Genomic DNA, 21512 nt, shown 5'->3' on the forward strand with positions numbered 1-21512 from the left:
CACTTGTACACAACAGACGCTCATGAAATTCTTATGGACCTTTTTTTTTTTTTTTTTGAGACGGGGTCTCATGTAGTCCAGGCTGGCCTCAAGCTCTCTACGTAGCTGAGGATAACTTTGAGTCTCTGACCCTTCTGCCTCTGCTTCTGTCTCCCCGGTGTTGGGATTACAGCTGTATTCCACCATGTCTGGTTCAGGCAGGGCTGGGATTCGAACCCAGGGCCTTGGGCACGCCAGGTAACATCACTAACTGGGCAGCATCCCCAGTCCCTGTGGAATGAGTGAAGACTGAACAGTCTGGCCACAGCTGCTGCTGGGTGCATCATATCACAGATGAGTAAACTGAGGCTTGGAGACGGGTGTGGGCCTTGGCCAAAGTCACAGCTTCTCACTGTGCTTAGTTCGGAGTTCCTGGACCAGACCTGGGAGCCCTGTCCTCACTCATGGGCTCCCGAGGCAGTCTGTGTTAGGGTTGGGGGTCCCCAGACCCTTGGCTGAGTGGGGCTCAAGGTGAATGAGTATCTTGGGAGCAAGGCTGTCCTAAGAACTGGCCAGTGCTGGGTGTGATGCTGTCGTCAGTGGCTAGGCAGAAGGCAGGGACACAGGGGTGGAGGGGCATGCAGAGAGGCCCCTGGGGTCCCTGAATGAAGAGGGATTTGGGATGGTGCTGCCCCCAAACTCCCACTTTCCACCTCTTCCTCCTCATTCTCATCTCTAGGAAGGCCTCACCCCCTCCCCTCCAATTCCTCCTCCTCCTCCCTCAGGTCCTTATCTCCTCGCTGGCTTCCTCCTTCACCTTTAGCCACGCCCCTTCTTTATCACCTGCTGCACAATCTCTTCCATCAGACCAGCACCCTCATTGTGGCTGTCGTACCCTCCTCACATCGAAGACAGACCCCACAGCTGCCAGAGAAGAGGGGAGGGGAGCGAGGCCGGGGACACTGTGACCAGGACCCCTCCTTACACACTCAGGATGCTCATAGCCATCCAAGGTATCACAGAGCAGCCCTGGGGTTTGCGGTGGTGGGTGGTGGGTGGTGGAGGTGGGGGGCTCTGTCCCAGCTCCCCACCTGTGTCTCAGCCCCTGGCTGTGTCCTGGAGCTCCCACCTCCCAGCTTCGGCGGTGTGTGCTGTCACTCAAGGGAGCCTTACTCACTGCGGAGAAGCCTGCCTGCCCTGGCTCTCACCTGTGCCAGCCTCTCAGGGCCTGAGATTAATGATGCTGCACTGGCTCTGGGGCCCTCGGGGCCTGGCCGCTAAAGGGCAGCAGCTGGTAGCCATGTCTGCCAGGTCTTAAAGGCCCCAAGGGAGCACCTTTCCCATCCCCTGCTTGTCACGGCCTCCCTCTGTCCCCAGGCCTGAGTCCGGGGCTGGCTGCTTCTCCTCGGACCCTCACACAGGTCCGCAATACCCTCAGGAGCCCACAGTGCCCGCTTGGTACGTCAGAAAGCACCTAGGTCCTTCTCCTACCTCAGTGCCCGTAAGAAGGATACACAAGACTGTTCCCCAGGCTTCCCATGAAACCATTTTACACTGCAGGAAATGGAGGCCCAGAGAGGTTAAGTGACTTGCCCCCTGCCACACAGCCAGCCCGCAGGTGGGCTTTGTACACCTTTCTGTTGGCCTCAGGGCCAGAACTGGGGTCACAAGTCATTTCCAGGATGTTCTGGCTTTTATCTCTCCTAGACTCTGACACAGATTTGATAGATTGATAGGACCTGACATGGATTGATGTTGTCTTTCTCTCTAAGACCCCCAAGACCCAGCCCAGGACCAGGCCCTGGACAGCAATAATGCCTGTCCAATAGAATGATGATGGAGCTGGGCAATCAGGAGGCTCGTGGGCCTGACCAACAGTCGACCTCAAAGAACAGGAGTACCGGGAGGTACTGTGGACTGTGACAGGGACCCAGAGGCATGGGGCACCCTGTGGATGGCTTAGCCAGACCTGATAGGAACCTTCTTCTAGTCCTTGCTCGGGCATCAAGCCCAGCAAGGATGAGACAAGCCAGATCTGCTAGGAAAGGGCCCCAGAGGTGTGGGAGCCTGGGACTCAGGCCCTAGAGGCTCCATGGTAACTCGGGATGTCCCTGCTTTAGTTCAAACCCTGACAACGAGCCCAACAGAGCTCTCAGGGGACAGGGAGAAGGGACACCCAGCCCTCACCTTCATCCCTGAGACCTGACGTCGGAGCCTAGTTTTGGATTGAGAGTGAACTGCTGTGTGACCTTGGGCAGGTCACTCACCCTCTCTGGGGCTTTGTCATCCCATCTGGACTCTAGACGTTGGAGGTGCTTTCCATGGCAACAGCTGCCCTTCCTCTCTGGGTGACCTCACTGGTCCTCCTCAGTCCAACTGGCGCAGGCAGGACCTACCCCTAACGGCAGGATGCAGGGTGAGGGAGCCCTGGCCGCCCAGGGAAAGGGTGTACCCCCCCTCCCCATGGTGCCTGTCTCCAGTCTAGCATCTTGAGACACTTGAGACAGAGCTGCTGGTGGAGCTTCTGACATGGCCTCTGTCTTCTTCACTGTGTCTCTTTATAGAGTGGATGGGGGGGGGGGGAGATGGGAGACGCATGTCACATAGGAACTCTCTAATCCCTACCAGCCACAGAGACCACGGGGTTTACTATCCACAGGGGACCAGATCACCCATTTCTAGCTGTGTGGAGAGGGTCTGGGAGCCAGGCCCTGGGGGCTGCTAGGCTGTGTGATCCTGGGCACGTGACTCACCTTCTCTGGGCTTCGATCTTCCTCTCTGTCCCCTAAATCTTGTAGGCCTCAGAGAAGTTGTGTGTGTGTGTGTGGGGGGGGTGAAAGTCATTCCTCACCCTCACCCCCACATCCTGGTGGCTCCCCAGCCTCTGGGTGCCCTCTTGGCCAAACCCCTGGAGTCCTGACTGTTCATTTGCAATCACCTAGGTTCCTCTGGGTGGGGAAGCTTCAGATAAAAGGGGGTAAGCTTTGGGATCCCAGGCAGACCTGGTGGGGCAAGACCATCATCTCCATCTACTCAAGAGACTGAGAAGGAAGGCCACGAGTTCAAGGCCAGCTGGGGAGAACCTGTCTCAAAATGAACGCTAAAGAGGGCTGTTGATGATGTAGCGCTCAGTGGCAGAGTGCCGGCCCAGTGTGTGTGAGGTCCTGGGTTCAAATCCTAGCATAGAAAAGCAAAGCAAAACAACGCCACCCACATGGAAGTGTGAGGGAGACACTAGCAAGCAGCCCAGGGGTGTAGCTGTTAGGGACCTAATATCCCATGGCCAGGGGATATAGCCTCTGCCTCCCTGTGAGGGGCTATAGCCCGGAGGGTTTCAAACGGAACCTCCCTCCCCCTCCCCCCATGGGCAAGAGTGGAAACATCTGGGGCAGCTGAATAAACAGCAGTCCCCATGTGACAGGTCTGTCCTCTCCACTTGTCCCCAAGCCTGACATCTGGCCCCCTTCTCTTCCCTTCCCTTCTCTTCCGCCGCCGGCTGCTGCTGCTGCCGAGCAGATCAAGCAGACAGACAGGACATTTGTGTGCCGCCGGGCGGGCGGCGGCTGATGAGCAGGCTGTGGCCGCGTGTGTGTTTGCGCTGAACATGAGCTCTGTCTGGCACATCCTGAGGCGTGCCTACATCATACCGGGTGTTCTGGGGTGTCAGTCCTTGTCACACCCCATAGGCATAGATTAGAAGATGCTCTGGCAGGGGGTGGGGGTGGGGTGAACCTCAGCGGGGGGGGGGGGGGGAGGAGGTGGGGGTCGACACACCCACCTTAGTCTCTGCCTTCTCAGAGATTAAGAATGGAAGAGTGGCGTTTACATTTTCAAACAGTTGTTAAAAAAAAAAAAAAAAAAAAAAAAAGAGCCAGACAGTGGTGGCGCACGCCTTTAATCCCAGCACTCGGGAGGCAGAGCCAGGCGGATCTCTGTGAGTTCGAGGCTATCCTGGGCTACCAAGTGAGCTCCAGGAAAGGCGCAAAGCTACACAGAGAAACCCTGTCTCGAAAAACCAAATAAATAAATAAATAAATAAAATAAATAATACTTTATGAGCCATGAAAATGGCACAAAATTCAAATGTCAGTGGTGGCCACAGTGTTTACGTCAACCCAGCCACAGTCACTCATTTGCATAAGTCCCGGGCAGCGCTCATGCTCCAGGGGCAGGATATGGGTCCCCACGAGGTTAAAAAGCCTACCAGCTCCTGCATCAGGGCAACACCAGACTCGTATTTCCCCACCCGAGGCCAGATCAGCTTCCAGAAGCTTCCAGGAACTTTGATACCAAGCAAGTCTAGATGGGAGTCCTGTACATTTTGGGGCATGTGTGTGAGTTTTGGGTTTTACGGCTTTACCTTGGTGGGTTGTTTTGTTTGCTTTTTGAGACAGGCCTCATCGACCCCAGGTTAGTCCTGAGCTCGCCATGGCTGAGGATGACCTTTAATTTCGGCTTCCAACTGCGTGCTGGGATGACCAGTGTGCACCACCACATTGCCTATGCCTGATCTATCAACTGAGCAAAAATCCCAACCCCTGGCATTTGGATTTGCCAGCCCCTCCTCCCCCACAGTGTGCCCACAGTGTTCACCATAGAGCAGGAGTTGGTCTATGAGACAGGCTCTGTTCTCTCTGACCTGCTGGTGTGGAAACTGAGGCCTTCTGGCCTGGGCCCCCAGCTGGTCGGAGCAGAAGGGAGACCCTGTATACATCTTGGCTCTTTCCTGGAACTGGGGCAGCGAGGGCCAGAGGCCTTTCCTAAGTAGCTCAGCCCAGCCTGCCTGTCTGTCTGTCTGTGGGGAGGCAGCCCCACCCCCAAGCTTCCCAGGTCTCCTAGCTGTGGCCCCCCACCCTGTTCCCAGACCCTTCTCCTTCCTTGGAGGGGGTAAGGGGGTGGGGGGAGGTCTTGGCAGGCACACAGAAGCCTTGTCCTGTTTCTAGCTCACAGGCTGGACGAGAGAGGCTGGGAGTGGAAGACTGGACGGCAGAAGGTTGCTGTGGAGAATGGGGTGGGTGGGTGGGGGGCGATGGAGCAGGCCTGAACCTGTCTGTGGACTTGGGAGCTGAAGTGGGGTTGATGAGACTCGAAGAAGGCCCCAGGGGAGGGCTGCAGGCAGAGATACTAATTTGAGGGCCTTGGCGGGGTGTGTGTGTGTGTGTGTGTGTGTGTGTGTGTGTGTGTGTGTGTGTCTTCTAATTCTACTTCTCAGGACCCCCACTCTCCAAGTTAAGTCCTGGAAAATCTCTATAGCCAACACTCTGAGGCAACAGAAAGCTTAGCCAAGGTGGTGCTGGCGAGGGGAACCCCTTCTCCTCTCAGGCCCCACCCCCACCCTCCTTTCCTCCTGAGAAGGAGCCTCGGGTGTCACCTCCAATTCTCAGGCTCAAATCCACAGTCCTCACCATCCAGGCCTACATCTGCATGTCCGGGGCCAGCTCCTCTGCCTCCCAAACCCCAGAGAGGCGAGCATGCACAGTCCCTTGTCACCCCAGGACCTTTGCACTGGCTATCCTATCCCCCCCCCTTTTTTTTTCTGGGAACACCACTTCCTGACTGGTCTTCCCAAGTACCCGAGCGCATCTCTGTCTCACAGGCTCCTGCCTCCTGCTTGCTCCTTGACCACACAGGGATGGTTACTAGTGGTCAGCCCCGGCCAAGAAGGGTCTTGCTCCACACCTCGGCACTAGGGTACACAGTAGGCGCTCAGGAAATGTCTTTAGGATAGGCATGGCCACGGCTGATGCCCGAAGCTATGGAAAACAGATACATTGAAATGTCACATTGTTGAGTTGCTGGGGATGCGTCCCCTGGGTGTCTGAAGTTCTATAGCTGTCACTAGAAGGCCACGCTGAGGCCACACTGTCCCCTGCCTAGTCCTGCTCCTGAGTGATTGAAGTGGGGCTACACGCTGATGTATTTTTTTTTTTAAAACTAATGTGAGTTGAAATGGCCACAGGTGGTTAGCGGCCTCCAGGCTGGGCAGGGAGCTCAAGGGAGGAGGAAGACTCTATTGTCCCCAAGGTAGCTCGGCCACGGTCACCCTGGCAAGTGCAGCGCAGAGGCCTCCCTAGCCCCTATCACTGCCCCTGGAGGCCAGACACACCAAGGTTCCCACAAGGCAGGGCCTCGCTGGCCGCGCAGTGCCTGTCTCAGAGGCCGCCGGGTGATGTGGCAGAAACTCTCCACGGAGGTGACAAATCCCCCGGAAGAGGAGAGAGGGCCTGAGAGTGAGGCCATCTTCAACGTCACTGTTACTATAGTACTACAAGTACGGCCGCCATCAGCAGCCACCACCCACACCATGGGGCCACCAAGATGGCCAGCAACACCCCCTCACCCCGCAACCCCCCACTCCTGCATCACGGGCCACTCCGAACATCCCTCCCAGCAGGACCACCAGTTTCGGACCATCAAGGAATCCCACACGACATCGCCACCATCACGCTCTCCTCCCTCACGACCCCACCCCCACCCACCTGGACCCCACGGCCCGCCCCGGGTATCACCCGGACCATTACCACATCCCACCCCTCCCTCTGCACCACGCCAGCTCTGGACTCCCAGCTATCTGCATTTTGATCCCAGCTCTGAGTGCGATTCACTCAGCTTCTGGGAGACTCAGTTTCTTTGCCTGTAAAATGGCCCACTAGGATTTTTTTTAATTATTATTTAAATTTTTGAGTTGGTGGAGAGAAACCGAACAACCCCTGAGTTTGATAAATGGGCGTGTTAAAGCGCTGAGGGGCTCCGTGCTTGGGGGGGGGGGACTCGCTTAAAAAAAAATCTTCACAAAGCTCTGAGAGACAGAGATCCATCCACTTTGCACGTGAAGAAACTGAGGTTCAGAGAGGTGATTCGTTTATCCACATCTCCACCCCCACCCCCGAACTAATACGAGATAGGGCTGGAACCAGAGTGTGAACCTGGACCAGGCCACACTGTCCGTTTTCCCAGTGGAGGGAGAGGGAGGAAGCCTAATTGGCCGGCGGGATCTTTCGAACCCCAGTCTCCCCTTTCAGGAACGCTGGGAGGGGGGGGATTGTTGCATCCCCCCCCCCGCCCCGGCCCCCATCCTGTGAGAGGCTGGCCTGGCCCGTAGAGGTCTACTCACCTGTGTCTTGACGGAACTGATGCATGGATTGTAGGTCGATGATGTAGGGCACCAGCTGGGCGTCCACCTGGCCCAGGACCACGGAGCCCCGGGCATCCTCCTTGAGAACATTCTCGATGTGGTGGCACACGGTGGCCGTGTACGGTCGCCAGCGGCTGTGTTCATTGAGCCACTCCCACACCACCACCCGGGCCACGTTCTGCGGCGGGAAGCCCAGCCCGTTCACCGGGACCATCACACCTTGGCCTGGCCGTGACATGGCCGCTGCCGCCTGGGGGGCCAGGTCACCGCTGTTGCTGGCCCAGCTCCTCCTGGGCCTGGGAGCACCGGGGAAGCGTCGTCCTCTCTCTCTCCAGGGCGGGCGGCGAGGCGTGTGGCCTCTTTTCCAGCTGGGCTCCACTCCAAGGCCTAGAGGCCTGGGTTAGGGGGGATGGGTGGCCATCCAGACGCAGCAGCGAGGACCCCCCTTCCCGCAGAGCGCAGCTGTTGCACACAGGGGTGCGCTCAAGGCAACGTCTGTCCTAGGTGTGGGGGGCGGGGGATGCGCTCTTAGTTCCTCCGTCCCCTCGGTGCAGGTGCGGGAGTGAGGCGCTTGCCCCTCTAGGTCCTCCTGCCTTTCCCCGATTCTCTGTGGTTGCTTCGGTCCGCCACGCAGGGCCTTGTCACCCGGGAGGCCCCGGTCCCAGCCTGCTTGCTGCTCACTGCGCGCTCAGCTCTGCGTCTCAGACCCCGTGCCTCACTCCTGGCTGACTCTCGGTTCCGCCCCTCCCGACGACGGCTCCACTGTAGGGGCTCCCTGCACCCCTGCACCCCTGTCCCCTCTCCTGGCCGGCCCGAGTGCTCACAGATCTCCCAGGGAAGGGGGCGGAGCGCAGAGATTTCGCTGCTCTGGAAGCAGAGTCTGGGGGACCCCTGGGGGGGGCGGGGGCCGTGGGCACGCCCCACCCCACTGGTGTTCAAGACCTGCAGGGGCGACAAGAAGGGGAGAGGGCCCTTTAAGAAGAGAGCAGCCCCCTCCCCCTCCCGGGAGCCGCGGTGGAGAACAATGGGGTGCCGGTGGGGGGGTGGCAGGGGGGTTCGGGGGTCCACGCCCTGCGGTCCCTGGGGTGCCTGGAGAAGAGCAGGCACGGTACCCTAGACTGTCACCCGCAGTGACCCGTGCTCGGTTGGAGCGCGTCCCCCGCCTCGGGCCACGCGCTACCGGGGGCTGCGGTGTGGGATGCGGGGATGCATCGGGATGTGGGGACGCAGGATGTGGGGTTGCAGGATGCGGGGACGCAGGATGTGGGGATGCAGGATGTGGGGATGCGGAATGAAGGATGAGGGATGCAGGGATTCGAGCTCAAGATGAGGGATATGTCGAGACGGATGGCGGGTGCCAGCTGCAGCCGCGACCCAGTTCTCCTCAGGGGTCGCGTCCCCAGAGGCCAAAGAGCCGCAGGTCGCTATGTCCCTTTCCGGTGGCATCTGCCCGCGGACCCGCCTGAGCCAGGGATGTGGGGTCCCTGCACTCATCGCTCACCGTGATCTCCCCGCGCTGGCTCCTTCCCTGCCGGCTCCCAGGAGGGAGGGAGGGAGGGAGGGAAAGGAGGGGACGGTCCTGCCTCCGCCCCAGCTCGGACCTCGCCCGCCGAGGACAGACCGACAGACAGATAGACAGAAGAACGCAGCAGCCCTGGCTCGCAGACGCGTCGGACGCGTCGCCGGGATCCCGCGGGTGGAGGCGGCCTCGGGGCGGGGCGGGTGGAGGAAGGGGAGGAGACCGACCCGCCCAGCCGCCGTGACACCGGAGTCACTGAGTCCCCGGCTGGGCCCGCCGTGAGGCATCGGATCCAGGCACGGAGAAGGAACCCGGGTGTGTTCAAGGGTCCCAGGTCCCAGTCGATATATCATCTTTGCATTTTAGCAGCGAGGCCGGCGCCTGGTATACATAACAGGCCCTCAGCAAATGCTTGAATGAATGAATCTGCTTTAAAGATAGTCTAAGGCCTTCTGGGGTGGACAAGTAAAGGGCTCAGAAGGCCCATCTCAGAGCCAAATGGAACCATGGAGCCTGGAGGGCGCAGAAGGAGGCCCACATAGGATGAAAATCAATTCAGAGCACTGGCTGCTCTTCCAGAGGACCTGGGTTCAGTTCCCAGCACCCACACGGTAGCTCACACCTGTCTGTAACTCCAGTTCTAGGGGATCTGACTCCTTCACCCAGATGTACATGCAAAATGCCAATGCACAGAAAATAAAAATAAACACAGCTTTAAAAACTAAATAAAGAGCCAGGTGGTGGTGGCACACACCTTTAATCTCAGCATTTGGGAGGCAGAGGCAGGTGGATCCCTGAGTCTGAGGCCAGCCTGGTCTACAGAGCAATTTCCAGGACAGCCAGGGCTACACAGAGAAATCCTGTATTGAAAAACCAAAAAGAAAGAAAGGAAGAAAGAAAGAAAGAAAGAAAGAAAGAAAGAAAGAAAGAAAGAGAGAAAGAGAGAAAGAAAGAAGAGAAAATCAAGTCCCACATCATTGGCGTCTGAACAGCGACCAGACCTGCATCCCTCTCTAGTTTGGCTTCAGGATCCAGTTAGCACTTTCCTTGACAGCCACCGGCTCTTCCAGGCCAGAGGGATGGGGATGGCATCTCTCTGTCGCAGAGGGGCAAGGGACCAGGCCTGGAGGCAGACATTTTAGAGGAAGGGTGTGGGGGGGGAGGGGGGAGGAGGGCCTCAAACCAAGACCCTTGCGACCACCTGCAAACAACAGGTGTTTCATAAATGTAGGGACAGCAGTTCAAGGGTTAAATGGATGCTACGATGGGTCCTTTGTCCTCTGGCAAGCTGGACACAGCAGCTGAGGACACACACACACACACACACACACACACACACACACACACGCTGAGAGGAGGAGGCCCTCCCGAGCCTGTGATGTTTAGATTGGCGAAGATAAGGACTTGGCTGCCCAGGCTGTCTTGGAATGGGAACTGTGGCCTAAGCAGCTGAGCAGGGTCAACGGGTCTGTTTGGGAGTTAGCCCAGAGTGGCCCACGCTTGCTCCTCTGTCTCCCCAGGGGGCAAGGTCAAGGGCAGGCTGCACTGGGCACTTTCCCAGAACCACACTGGGTCAGCTGGAGTAGTTCCTCCCCTGCCCCGGCTCCCCTCTGGCCCACAGGGCCAGCTCCCACAGATCCTGGGCTCTTCCAGCTGGAGGTCAGCGGCCTGTGGGAGGGCGGCCTCCAGGTCTGCGGAGACAGCCTCCCACAAGATTGGGGAGCACTGAAATCTTAGTTCAGGGTCTTCAAATGACTTCCGGGGAGGGGCGGGGCATAAAACACAACCTGCACCAAGGAGCAGACTTAGGGGATTATTTTTCGGAGAAGAAAGCCATTTACAATCATTTGTAGTCACTGCTAAGTGACCACCTTGTGGCAGGTGGGAGCCAGAGGTCGTCGGGGGAGGAAGACATGGGCTCAAAGTCACGCAGGGATTTAGCAGCAAAAACAAAAGAGGAACCCAATCTAGTTTTTTTTTTCTTCTTTATGTTGCTTAAGGCTCAAGCAAACACCACCACCTCCAGGCAGCCTTCCTTGATTCATCCCTCTTCCTCTGTGACGCCCTGTGTCTCGCCATCAGCTTCTTAACCACTTACGTGAAACCGGTTCCTGCTCAAGAGGTGCCTAAGGACCCCTGCTCTATTCACCTCCGTGGCCTGGGCTCGCTGCACGATGGATTCTGTTTGTGGAGTGGCTGTTACATATTGCCCCTGGAGGAGAGACTATGTCTTCATTTTACACGCGGGAAGCAGAATCCCCGGCAGCTCAGGGAGGTCACCTGATTTGTCCAAGCTCCCACAAGACGGAGGAGGAGAGCTGGGAGTGGACTCCCTAGATGCCTTTGTGTCTTCCACGGCAACGTGCCGCCCTGGTGTTTGTTGATTTAGAGCACAGTGAGGCTTTTCATGGAGGATGGCTCAGAAGACGGGATGGATAGAAGCCGTGAGCGGTGAGCCACCTGTGGCTCCAGGCCCCTGGAGGGGTTGTGTCTCGGGGTACAGTCCCTCGGAGCACACATTTTGTCCCTCCTGCCCGTGACCCGCAGAACAGGGTGGATGCAGGCTTCTGGGCTCTTCTCAGGCCCTCTCTGTCCATCCAGAGCTGGGACCAGCCATGCTCTGTCCTTCTGCCATTGTGACAACTTCAAGTGGGGAGCAGGAAGCAGAGTGTGGCCAGTTTTTAATGTCTTCGGGGCCCTTGGAAGTCAGGGGACTTCCTGAGGCTGTAGAGCTGGGTGTGGTGAAGGTGGATTAGCGGGACCCCAGAAAGGTGACCTGTGAGGCCCACCCTGGTGACAAGGAGGTTCTGTGTTGATGATCACATGTCTAAGCTGTGGCCCAGGATCCCTGTTTTCCCATCAAGAGGTAAGGAGACCAGGCTGACAAGATCCTGTACCCATCCTGAAGTCCACATCCAGCCCAGCATCCACCTGTGAATGCTAGTCTCCCCCGGGTGCACAGGAAGTCTCCCCGAAGAGTTCTCAAAGACGGCGAGACAACAAGCCTCACCTAAGAAACTGAGGTTGGCCTCGGATCTGATTTGTTTTTCTGGAATTGAACATGTGACACAGAGGCAGGTCGAGTCAGGAGGTCTGTAGTCTGAGCCCTCCCAGGGCCATCCACAGTTTGGTTAAAAAACATTTATCCTGGGGCTGGCGAGCCGGCTCAGTGGATGAAGGCGCTTGCTGCCAAGCCTGACTGACACCTGCGTTCGATCCCTGGGGCCATTTGGAATGGCAGAGAGGCCAGCGGGCCTGAGCAAATGGATGGGTCTGTCCTGAAGATGATGGAGCAGAGGGAAAGAATGAAGCAGGCTGAACACTCCTGGGTCCCCAGAGGGGTCCAGATCCATATTCGGCTGCCTCAGTTACTCCTGGAATGGTATGACCCAGGACCCAGAAGTTCTACCAAGCCAGTGCTGGGCATGAGATGCTGGCAGAGACGGGACATTTCGAATACATTCTGTGAACCAGGAACTCTGTAAGCCCAGCGGGCATTGCAGCAGAGTACACATCCCAGGACCTGGCTCTTGGGCTGTGCATCCGAAGACACAGGTACATAACTTCTTCATGGACCCCAGTCTCTCTACTCCGTCACGGAGACTGGACGAGCCCTTAACGCCTCTCCCTTTAGGTCCAAGTCTGCTGGCTGCCGGGCAAGGTGGGTGCCCTTCATCTGGGCTCCTTTCCCCATCACAGAGGAAAGAACCAGCCAGTTCATGTGTGACCCAGGTGTGCTTGCAGTCTGGTGCCCCTGAAAGAGTTGGTCCATCCGTGGAACAGGAAGGCTGGCTAAGGGAAAGACAGAAACCTTAGGTCCGACCATGGGACGAAATAGGCGCTGGTGCAGAGCGCCCCCTGGTGGCCAGAGCTTTCTTTCTTGCTCGCCTGCTGGCCGCCTTTTTAGGTAACCTATTTTGAAACGTATTTTAAAGGTTTCTTATTGTGGCAACAACTGGGAACCGTATGATTTCCCCACCTCAGTCACACCAGAGTTTACAGTTGATCAGCACCTCGTAGGTTCCTGTGGTGCAAATGACCCCTCAGGGGCTTTGCCTTGCAAATGTGAGGCTTAGCTCCCAGACTCTAGAATAGTGCTCCCCAATCATTTATTCAATCATCTTGCTTTCAGCTCCTTTGCCAGTGTCCATTGTCAACACAGAAGGCTCTAGAATGACCCGCCAAATGGCTCTGAGTGTGTCCCTGAGGGAGTTTCCAGGTAAGAGACCTGCCTCGAGTGTGGACCACACCATCCTGTGTGCTGATGACTGGGACAGTTTGAGGGGTAAAGAAGGAGCCGCTAAAGTGCTGGCCTTGTCTCCTCCTCCTGGGCTCATCGCTGTTAGTCCCTGTCCTCCTCCTGAGGGATGGGAGCCTCAGAAAACCACTCCTTCCTCCCTCAGGCTGTGTCTGTCAAGTATTTTGTCCCAGCGATGAGAAAATCGAACTAATGTTGGAGACTGAGCCATGCTCCCCTCAAATTCATAAGCTGAGGCTTAACCCTCAATGCATCGGGGCACACGACTCTAACACAGCAAATGAGTTAGGGGAGCTGGATGCGGAAACCTCAGTCCGCTCCTCACTGGATCTCTCTGTCTCTGTCTCTTGGTATCTCTCTGTTTCTGTCTCTGTCTCTCTGTCTCTTGGTCTCTCTCTGTCTTTGTCTCCCTGTCTCTGTCTCTTGGTCTCTCTTTGTCTCTCTGTCTCTCTCCAAGCCAACATGATCATGTACATATAATTTTTTTGTTGTTGTTGTTTTGGAAACATCTGAGATCAGATCCACATAGGATATCTACTTACCCCGGAAGCACTCTGGTCCCTATGTGCTGTCACGAGGGAGCCCCGGCGACCACCACACTTGTACAGTACACCTGGCCACCATGTCAGCTCCCTGAAGCCTCACTCAGCCCAGGAAGGGCATCCAGACACAGCAGCGGAAGAGAGGAAACTCCCCAGGTCACCCAGCTCAGCTCAGCTAAGGGAGGCCCAGCTGGTGCACGGGTTTCTGGGAGATCATTTCTGGTTGCTGTTTGTCCCCTCTGGCCGAAGGGATTTTTTCATTGCAGTTCAAACTGATAAAGCAGGTGCATTATCTGCAAGCTTTGGGATACAAATTTTTTAAAATAAATCTTATTTGTGTGGGGGGCGGTGTGTATCCCAGCATATGTGTTTAGGTCAAAGGGCAACTTATGGGAGTCAGTTCTCTCTTTTCTACCATGTAGGTTCCAGAAATTGAAGTCAGGTCCTTAGGCTTGGTGACAATTGCTGCTACCCGCTGGCCCAGGGCTCTTAATGGGGGAGCCTCAGGGAGGTCGGCATCACCTCAGATTCAGTGATGCTACAGAGAAAGAGAACTGTGTGTAATGCTCTCCCTCTGGCCCTCCCTCCCTCCTTCCCTCCCTCCCAGTGAATTCCTATGACCATGGAGAGGGGCCACAGGGCAGGCAGGAGCTCAGGGAAGAGCTGACGACTGTGGGTCACAGAATTCTTTCTTCCTCTAGAGACCTCAGTCTTTTTCTCTTGAGACAGTCAACTGGTTGGGTGAGGCCCGCCCACGTGACGGAGGGTCAACCTCAGTGCCTATTCACCCGAATCTTAACAATACTGTCACGGCACCGTGTAGACGGCTGGGTGTGTGATCACACATCTGGACACCATTGCCTAGGCCAAGTGGACACCTGAAACTAACCATGCCCGCCAGACAGATTGGCACGTCTGCATTAGCCTTATCTCCTCCATGTCACAAGATGGCCGCTGGGACGCTGGAAATCGCAGTCCCAAACAGAGGTGTCCAGAGCAAGGAGGGAGAAAGAGTAAACAGATCTTTAACTGGTCCCTCTCTTTCGTAAGAGGTGGAAAATCTCTGATCTCATGGCCAAGCCAACTCTGTTTCCATCAGCCAGCACCCCAAGGGGTAGCCTGGCAGGGACACAAGGTGGCCTTATCACAGGGGAGGCCCAGCCTCTGGGCTCAGGTGAAGTTTGGAGAGCTAGAAGGGAGGAGGGATGACAGTGAGGATGGGGTATGATTTGATGCTGGTAAATATCCTGGGAGGGGAGGAATGGCAGATGGAGTGTGGTCCAGACAAGCCACAGAGGAAGGAGCAGGAAGCAGGAAGCAGGAAGCAGGAAGGCAGAGTGTAGAATGGGCTAGGACCTCTTACCTTTGGGAGCTTCCGGATGGCTGGCCCAGGCCGCTTGAGACTTCTCCTGCTTGGGTCAGTGGGGAGACCCAGCTGCCCTGGAAGTGGTCACCCCCAACCGAGTTTCCCCCGGTGTGATCATCGGCTCTTGTCTGTCTGGGCTCTGGCCAAGCGCTGACACCTGGCCAGCCGCCTGCGGTCAGCTGAAAACGGAGTCGGCCTGGGGAGGCCGTGGAGAACACTGGGTGGGAGCCCGCGAAAGGGTGATTCCCCACGCGTGGAGGAGGGCGGAGGGGGAGAGGAGGGCGCCGACGGACACATGGGAGCAAAGGGCCAGGTTTTGGGAGACGGTGGACGCACTGGAACACGAAGTGTGGTTTTGAGTGGGCCGGTGGAGGTGGGCGTTAGGGGTGTGCCTGCACGTTTAAGTATGTGCAGGTGCACGTGACTGTGCACGCTCATGGAAGCCAGAGGTCACCGCAGGTACTTTTCCTCTGGAACCACCCACCTTGGCTGAGGACCGGAGTGCCATTTGCACTCGGGACCCTCTCTCCAAGCTTCTCATCAGTGTCGTGTGAGGTCACCTCACAGGCCAAGCAGGCAGAGGACACTCTTCTAGACCAGACCTTCATCCTGTTCTACTCCCTTCTTGCTGCGGTGGCGACCAGTGGGGGAACTTAAAGAATACAGCTTCAAATCCCGGCATAGGCAGCTGCGCCCCCTAGAGGCTTCCGGGGGAACAATTTTCTCTTTCCTCCCTCTTCTGGGCGTGGGATCTTTCCTTCATTGTCAAAGCTGCGCAGGGTGGGGTGGGGGTGGGAGTGGGGTGGGGTGGGGATGGGGGGGTGGGGAGGGTCGGGTCTTCGGTCTCATTGTTCACAAGGACTTCCTGCTCTCATAAAGACCGCATTGAGGACCTTGGGCTGTCCAGAAAATCCCAGGTGATCTTTCATTTGCTACACACATCGTGCCCAAACGAAAGCCCCCTGTACCCAGTGAAGACATGGGAATAATCATCACTGGGGTTGGCATGCAGCTGGGGGGCATTTGTCCAGCTACAGGTCCCTGGCTGAGCATCTTCTTGTCACCTCTTTCATGTGTCTGCAGAGAGTGAACCCCTGTGGGCCTCGCCTGCCTCAGTGGTAGCATTTCAGAGAGTCCTGTGCTTGCCATATTAAAAAAAAAGATATAGACTTATTTTTACTTTATGTGTATGAATGTTTGCCTGCCTGTATGTATGTGCACCACATGCATGCAGTGCCTGTGGAGGCCAGAAGAGGGCGTTGGATCCTCTGGAGCTGAAGTCACAGACAGCTGTGAGCTGCCATGTGGGTGCTGGGAATTGAACCCGGGTCCTCTGGAAGAGCAGGTGGTGCTCTTAACTACTGAGCCATCTCTCCACCCTGAGCCCTGGAGGTCGGCCTTTGAGGGCCATAACCTGGACCCACTTGCAGCCTGGGTTCTCTGCTTGGAGGTGAGAACCCCTGCCTCTGGTTCCCACCACCGTGAACTCACCCATGCTTTCCCCATTATGATGAACTGTGTCCTCTCAGACTGTGAGCCAGAAGGGGATTCCCGTCTCCCGTAAGCTGCTTCTGCCAGTCATTTGGCCAATGTGCAATAAAGCAATGAATATACCGTTTTCAGGCAAGAGATGAGCCTGTGGACCCTGGGGTCCTGTTGTCCCAGTTAAATAAGCTTTAACTCTTCGTTGCTGTGTGACTTTGGACCAGTTGCTCTACTTCTCTGAGCCTGTTTTCTCATCTGTAACACGCGATGGTACCAACTGCTACTTCTTCCCAGGCACAGAGTGGAAGGACCCAGTTGTCTCTCCAATGCCGAGTCCTGAAAACACTACCTGATTGCCAATAACCTTGGTAAATGTTAACCAGCTTTGAAAAAAAAACACTTCATTATTGAAGAGAGTACATTCTGTCATTTACCATCCGCCAGGTTGCCTTGCTCTCTTCTGGCCCTGAACTTCAGGGTCTGAATGTTCCAGAGTGTTTCAGGCAATGGCCTTAACAAGACAACGAGAGGAAACAAAAGGACCATCTCGGGAACAGACCAACCCTGGAGACCACACTCAGTATGGCTGGCTTCCTGCCTTGCTCCAGGACTAAGGTTGTGGGCAGGTTCCCCCATCTCAGCCTCATGGGGCTCGGCAGCCCATGGCAGGGGTGGTGTGGTGTGGGGTGGGGTGGGGTGGTGGAGGAGTTCTCTCTGTATCAGCCCCCCAATGGTCCCTGTTTGGAAGTGAGCCTTGGGCTGGTGGAGGCCAGCACGGGAGGGTGTGTGCTGAGTCAGGGGGAGGAAATGGTTCCTGGGGAGGGGTGAGGAGGCAGCTGCTGTGCCCCAAACCCAGGCAGGCTTTGGGAAGACCATGTATATAGTGACCCAACACGAGGAGCCTGCAGGGATGGTTCTGGATGTAGCCCAGTGTCAAAACTTGCAGGTGCTGAAGCTGGGCCAGAGTCAGACAAGATGGATGGGAACAGGACTAGGTGATTTGGTGAGAATGTGAGGAGCCTGGAAAACCTCCAGGCTGGGGTTCCTCGTCCGGGGTTGCCTTACTCAGGGTTTCTATCCCTGTGGTAAACACCATGCACCAAAATCAGCTTGGGGAGGAAAGGGTTTAATTCAACTCAACAGTTCCAGATCACACTCTATCACTGAGGGAAGTCGGGGCAGGGACCTGGAGGCAGGAGCTGATGCAGAGGCTATGGAGAGGTGCTTGCTCCCCGTATCTTGCTCAGACTGCTTTCTTGTACAACCCAGGACCACCAGTCCAGGGGTGGCACCACCCACAGTGGACTGGGCCCTCTCACATCAATCGCTGATGACGAGAATGCCCCCCACAGGCTTGCTCACAGGCCATCCTGACGGAAGCATTTTCTCATTTGTGGTTCTCTCTTCCGAAACGGCGCTAGCTTGTGTCAGGTGGATGAAAAAGATAAAAACACAAACAGAAAATTGGCACAAGGATTGGGGGGAAAAGAGGATGGAAAAAGAAAAGTGGGTGTACGGGAGGCAGAAGGGAGGGGATGAGAGAGAACAAGGAGTGAGGGAGGACGGAGAGGAAGGATGACATCAGAGGAGGGGGAGGGGAGGGGAAGGAGGGGACCTGGGAGGAAGAAGGACTTTCCGAGCTTGTTCTAATCCATTTCTTCTAGTCCACTTTCCAATCAGCTAACTCTCTCTTCAGCCACGTCTAACTCACTGTGCTCTGGCTGCTGCTTCATTTGTGTCTTTGAATGCCTGCTTCCTTCCTTAGCAAATCCTTCATGTCACCTTCTATGGCTTCTATTACCTGCCACTCCAAGCTGTTATCTCTGTAAACACGTAATTCCTAGTTGTTTTCTGCTGTTTTTCTTTTTTTCTTTTAGTGTGTGTGACGTGGGTGTGTGTATACCTGTGCATGGGAGTATATGTGTAGGTGTGTACACGTGTGTGCATATATGCCTGTGGATGCCAGAGACTGATGTCAGGTTCTCAGTCACCCTTACATATCCAGGCAGGAGTGTGCTTCCCCAAGTACCTTAGAGCTTGGAAGGAGGTGGGTGCCAGCCGATGCCTGGCCATGCCCATCATTCATAGTACCATGGCGGACCAGCGCTTGGGTTACTGGACAGCTGCACTTGGTCAACGTGCTGGCTTCTGGGTGTCATGCTTGTTTCCTCGTCTTGGCTAAATGTCTGTCACAGCTCCAGCTCCATATAGATGTTCATGGCCAAGCAAGAGGATCTGGGGTGGGGTGGTCAAGATCGCCCCTTCCTTAGGAAAATCCATGCTTTTAACTCCCTCCCCCAGTCCAGGAGACCCCCCCCCCACCTCCCCAGCCTCACTGCTCTGCACTGAGACCCAGTGCAGAGTCAGGCCAGCTGCCGAGGAGGCTGGACACAGTCGGAGGGATTGGGTACTGTAGTGAGATGTGTCAAAAGGGAGGCATTGGGAGTGACAGTAGGCATGTGAAGTCTGTTGGTGCCTTGCAGCCATTCACCTGTCTCTTCTCCCTTCTATCCCTCCCCCATATGTTTCCAGGCACTTAGCAGTTGCTGGCTCCCCCCCTGCCTCTGCCAGGGCCAGCTTCTTGGATGTGAAACCCGGGCAGCCACATGGTGACTGACCCATGGATCAGGAACGCCATGGCCTTGATGCTCTGTGTGACATCTTGACACTCTGAGGGATCCCATAGAGCATGGAGCCTGGCATGATGCCCCCGAGAGTCCAGGGGGTCCCCAGTGTTCCATATGGCATCCTCAGGTGGCAAAAGGCTCCAAGATGCGAAAGTTGTCCCCAGAGAGCTGACCATCGCGATGAGACTGTATGCAAATGTCCTCGGGCCCTAAGAGACGTGGGGAGTGTCTCAAGTGAAGGATATATTTTAGTTGGGGGGGGGGGAAATGAATGCTTGATTTAATCTTGTTGAAGAGCTGGTAATTAATTGGAACATAATGTAAAATATGCTAATTGGAACGCAATGTAAAATATGCTAATTGGATCATATTGTAAAATAAGTTAAATGTCATTTAAAATGAGCTTACTTTCAAGTAACCCATCTTCTCACTCCCACTTACAATGGCATTTTCCGTCTGTGGGCTCAGTTTAGGGGCTCTTCCTTTCTCTCTCTCTCTCCCAGTGTGTGTGTGTGTGTGTGTGTGTGTGTGTGTGTGTGTGTGTGTGTGTACGCGTGCGTGCGTGCGTGCGCGCGCGCGTGTGTCCATCCCTGTCTGTCTGTCTGTCTGTCTCTCATGTGTTTCATTAGGGTTGCTTACAGGAGCATGGGCACCTTACCAATGTCTACATCACTGAAGAAGATCCCTCTCTCTCCCCCAACAACCATTAACTGCATATAAATCCTCATGAAGGGGTGTGGTCTCATGAGCCCCTCATCTCTTCCATGGCAGGCTGTCAATGGATTCAGTCTTGTTCAGGCCTTGTGGGTAATCACAGCCGCTGTGCGTTCAAGTGTACAACAGCCCTGCCGGACCCCGAAGTTAGCTTTTCCCACCCCTGCTGTCTCCAGCTCTTAAATTCTTTGTGTCCCTTCTCCCCTGATGTTGCCCGAGTCTTGGGGACAGGGGACATATAGATGTCCCTCTTTCTTCTCTTCTCCCTTTAAAGTATTGTTTTGGTTTTTTGGGGCAGTCCCTCGAAGTTCCATATGAATTTTAGGATATGTTTGTCATCGGGATTTTGTGAGGGCCAGCTTCGATCTGTGTGCCGATGTGCCATTTTAGCAAGATGGAGCCTTCTATTTGTGAGCAGCAAGGGTCTCTGCTGGAACCCTTCAGCATCTACAGCTTTCCTGATGTGATGAAATAACTCAGGAAGCAACTCAAGAGGAAGGGTGATGGTGCACGCCTTTAATCCCAGCACTCAGAAGGCAGAGGCAGGAGGCTCTCTGAGTTCGAGACCAGCCTGGTCTACAAAGTGAGTTCCAGGAGAGCCAGGGCTTATGTTAGTGCTGACGATTCAAACTCAGTCAAACATCTTGGAAGATAACTATCAAAAACAGGTATTCTAGACCTGTAGCCCCAGGATTTAGGAGGTGGGGAGGAGGGCAGGAAGATCAAGGGTTCAGAGTCATCCTTGGCTACTTATAGAGCTTGAGGCCAGCCTGGGCTACAGGAGACCCTTTCTCAAAACAAAGCAGCTAGGAATCTTCTGGAACTTCAAGCTGTGACTTCACAGGGTCAAACTTGAGATCCGCGGGAAAGAGCTGTTTCTCATATAGATAGAAGAATGATTTCAGAAAAGCCACAATGTTAATTGGGGTTAATTCAGGCATCAATGTCCTTTGGGCATGTAGATGCCAAGGAAGAGAATAAGAATGTCCCAACCTGTCCCCCTCTCCCCTAATACGGTATGTAGACCCTGTAGGCTACTGAAAGATGCCTTAGTTCGGAGACGGCCAGTCAGAATGGCCCTCTGTGGCCCAATCCCATTTCAATGGCTTCACCAAGTACCTAAGCACATCTTAGGGCTTTACTGATTCCCGCTTGGTGAATTTAATTCTCTTCAACAACACAAGGTGGCAGAAAGTACAGTCGCAGCAAGAGCCAGAGCACCACAGTAAAGGAAGAGACCCGGGAAGAGGGGAGAGGAACGGGAGGAACAGGAGATGGGCATGAGGTATGGGTAGGCTGCAGCTCCCTAGGGATAGTGTGCCTGTCCTTGGTGGGTCTCAGATGCTGGCCACAGGTGTGACTCCGCCCTGAGCAAGTGGTTGACCAACAGCTTGTTCGGTAAGACTGTGCACAAAACCAAAAGCCCAGCCCCTAAGGCATCTCTGTCTGTATCTCTCTCAACAGTTGCAACATCGTATCTAAGACAGCCCTCTGGATGCCAGAAATGTTTCACCCAGAATGTCACCCAGAGCATGCAGGAGGGTTCCTCAGACAGCTCTGCATCACAGTGGTGACCAGCACTGGACCCACCAAAGCTGCTGAATCACTGTTGAAGGTTGCTATGGAGACAGATGAGACGTCATAGTGCTGATGTGATCGATCTATGGGTGGCTGGGTTCAAGTCCCAGCCTAACCATGCATGTCCTTGATGATTGACCTTGACTTTGGGCTCCATCTCTCCAGGCCTCAGTTTACTTTTCTGTCCAATGAAGATTGAATCAAATGGTCCACCACTCTTTAAACGCCCCCCCCCCCCAGTCTCAGCTTTCCAGAACGGGAATATTAAAGGTGGGCGGGGCAAGGGAGGTGCAGAGGGATGAAGAACAA

The 21512-nt window shown here is 55.4% G+C and overlaps 1 protein-coding gene across 1 annotated transcript in view; it reads right to left on the reverse strand.

Annotated features, from left to right (window-relative positions):
- Dtx1 (deltex E3 ubiquitin ligase 1) overlaps positions 1-8817 on the reverse strand; it is a 32653-nt gene extending 23836 nt beyond the window's left edge. The window contains exons 1-2 of the mRNA XM_028878770.2: positions 8616-8817; positions 7094-8056 (exon numbers count right to left, since the gene is read on the reverse strand). Of these exons, the coding sequence (XP_028734603.1) occupies positions 7094-7352 (259 nt within the window). The 5' untranslated portion in view covers positions 7353-8056; positions 8616-8817. The remainder of the gene's footprint in view (positions 1-7093; positions 8057-8615) is intronic.
- Between the last annotated feature and the right edge of the window lie 12695 nt (positions 8818-21512).

Source organism: Peromyscus leucopus, chromosome 23 (genome assembly GCF_004664715.2).
Source record: "Peromyscus leucopus breed LL Stock chromosome 23, UCI_PerLeu_2.1, whole genome shotgun sequence".
In the NCBI taxonomy this organism is placed as follows: Eukaryota; Metazoa; Chordata; class Mammalia; order Rodentia; family Cricetidae; genus Peromyscus; species Peromyscus leucopus.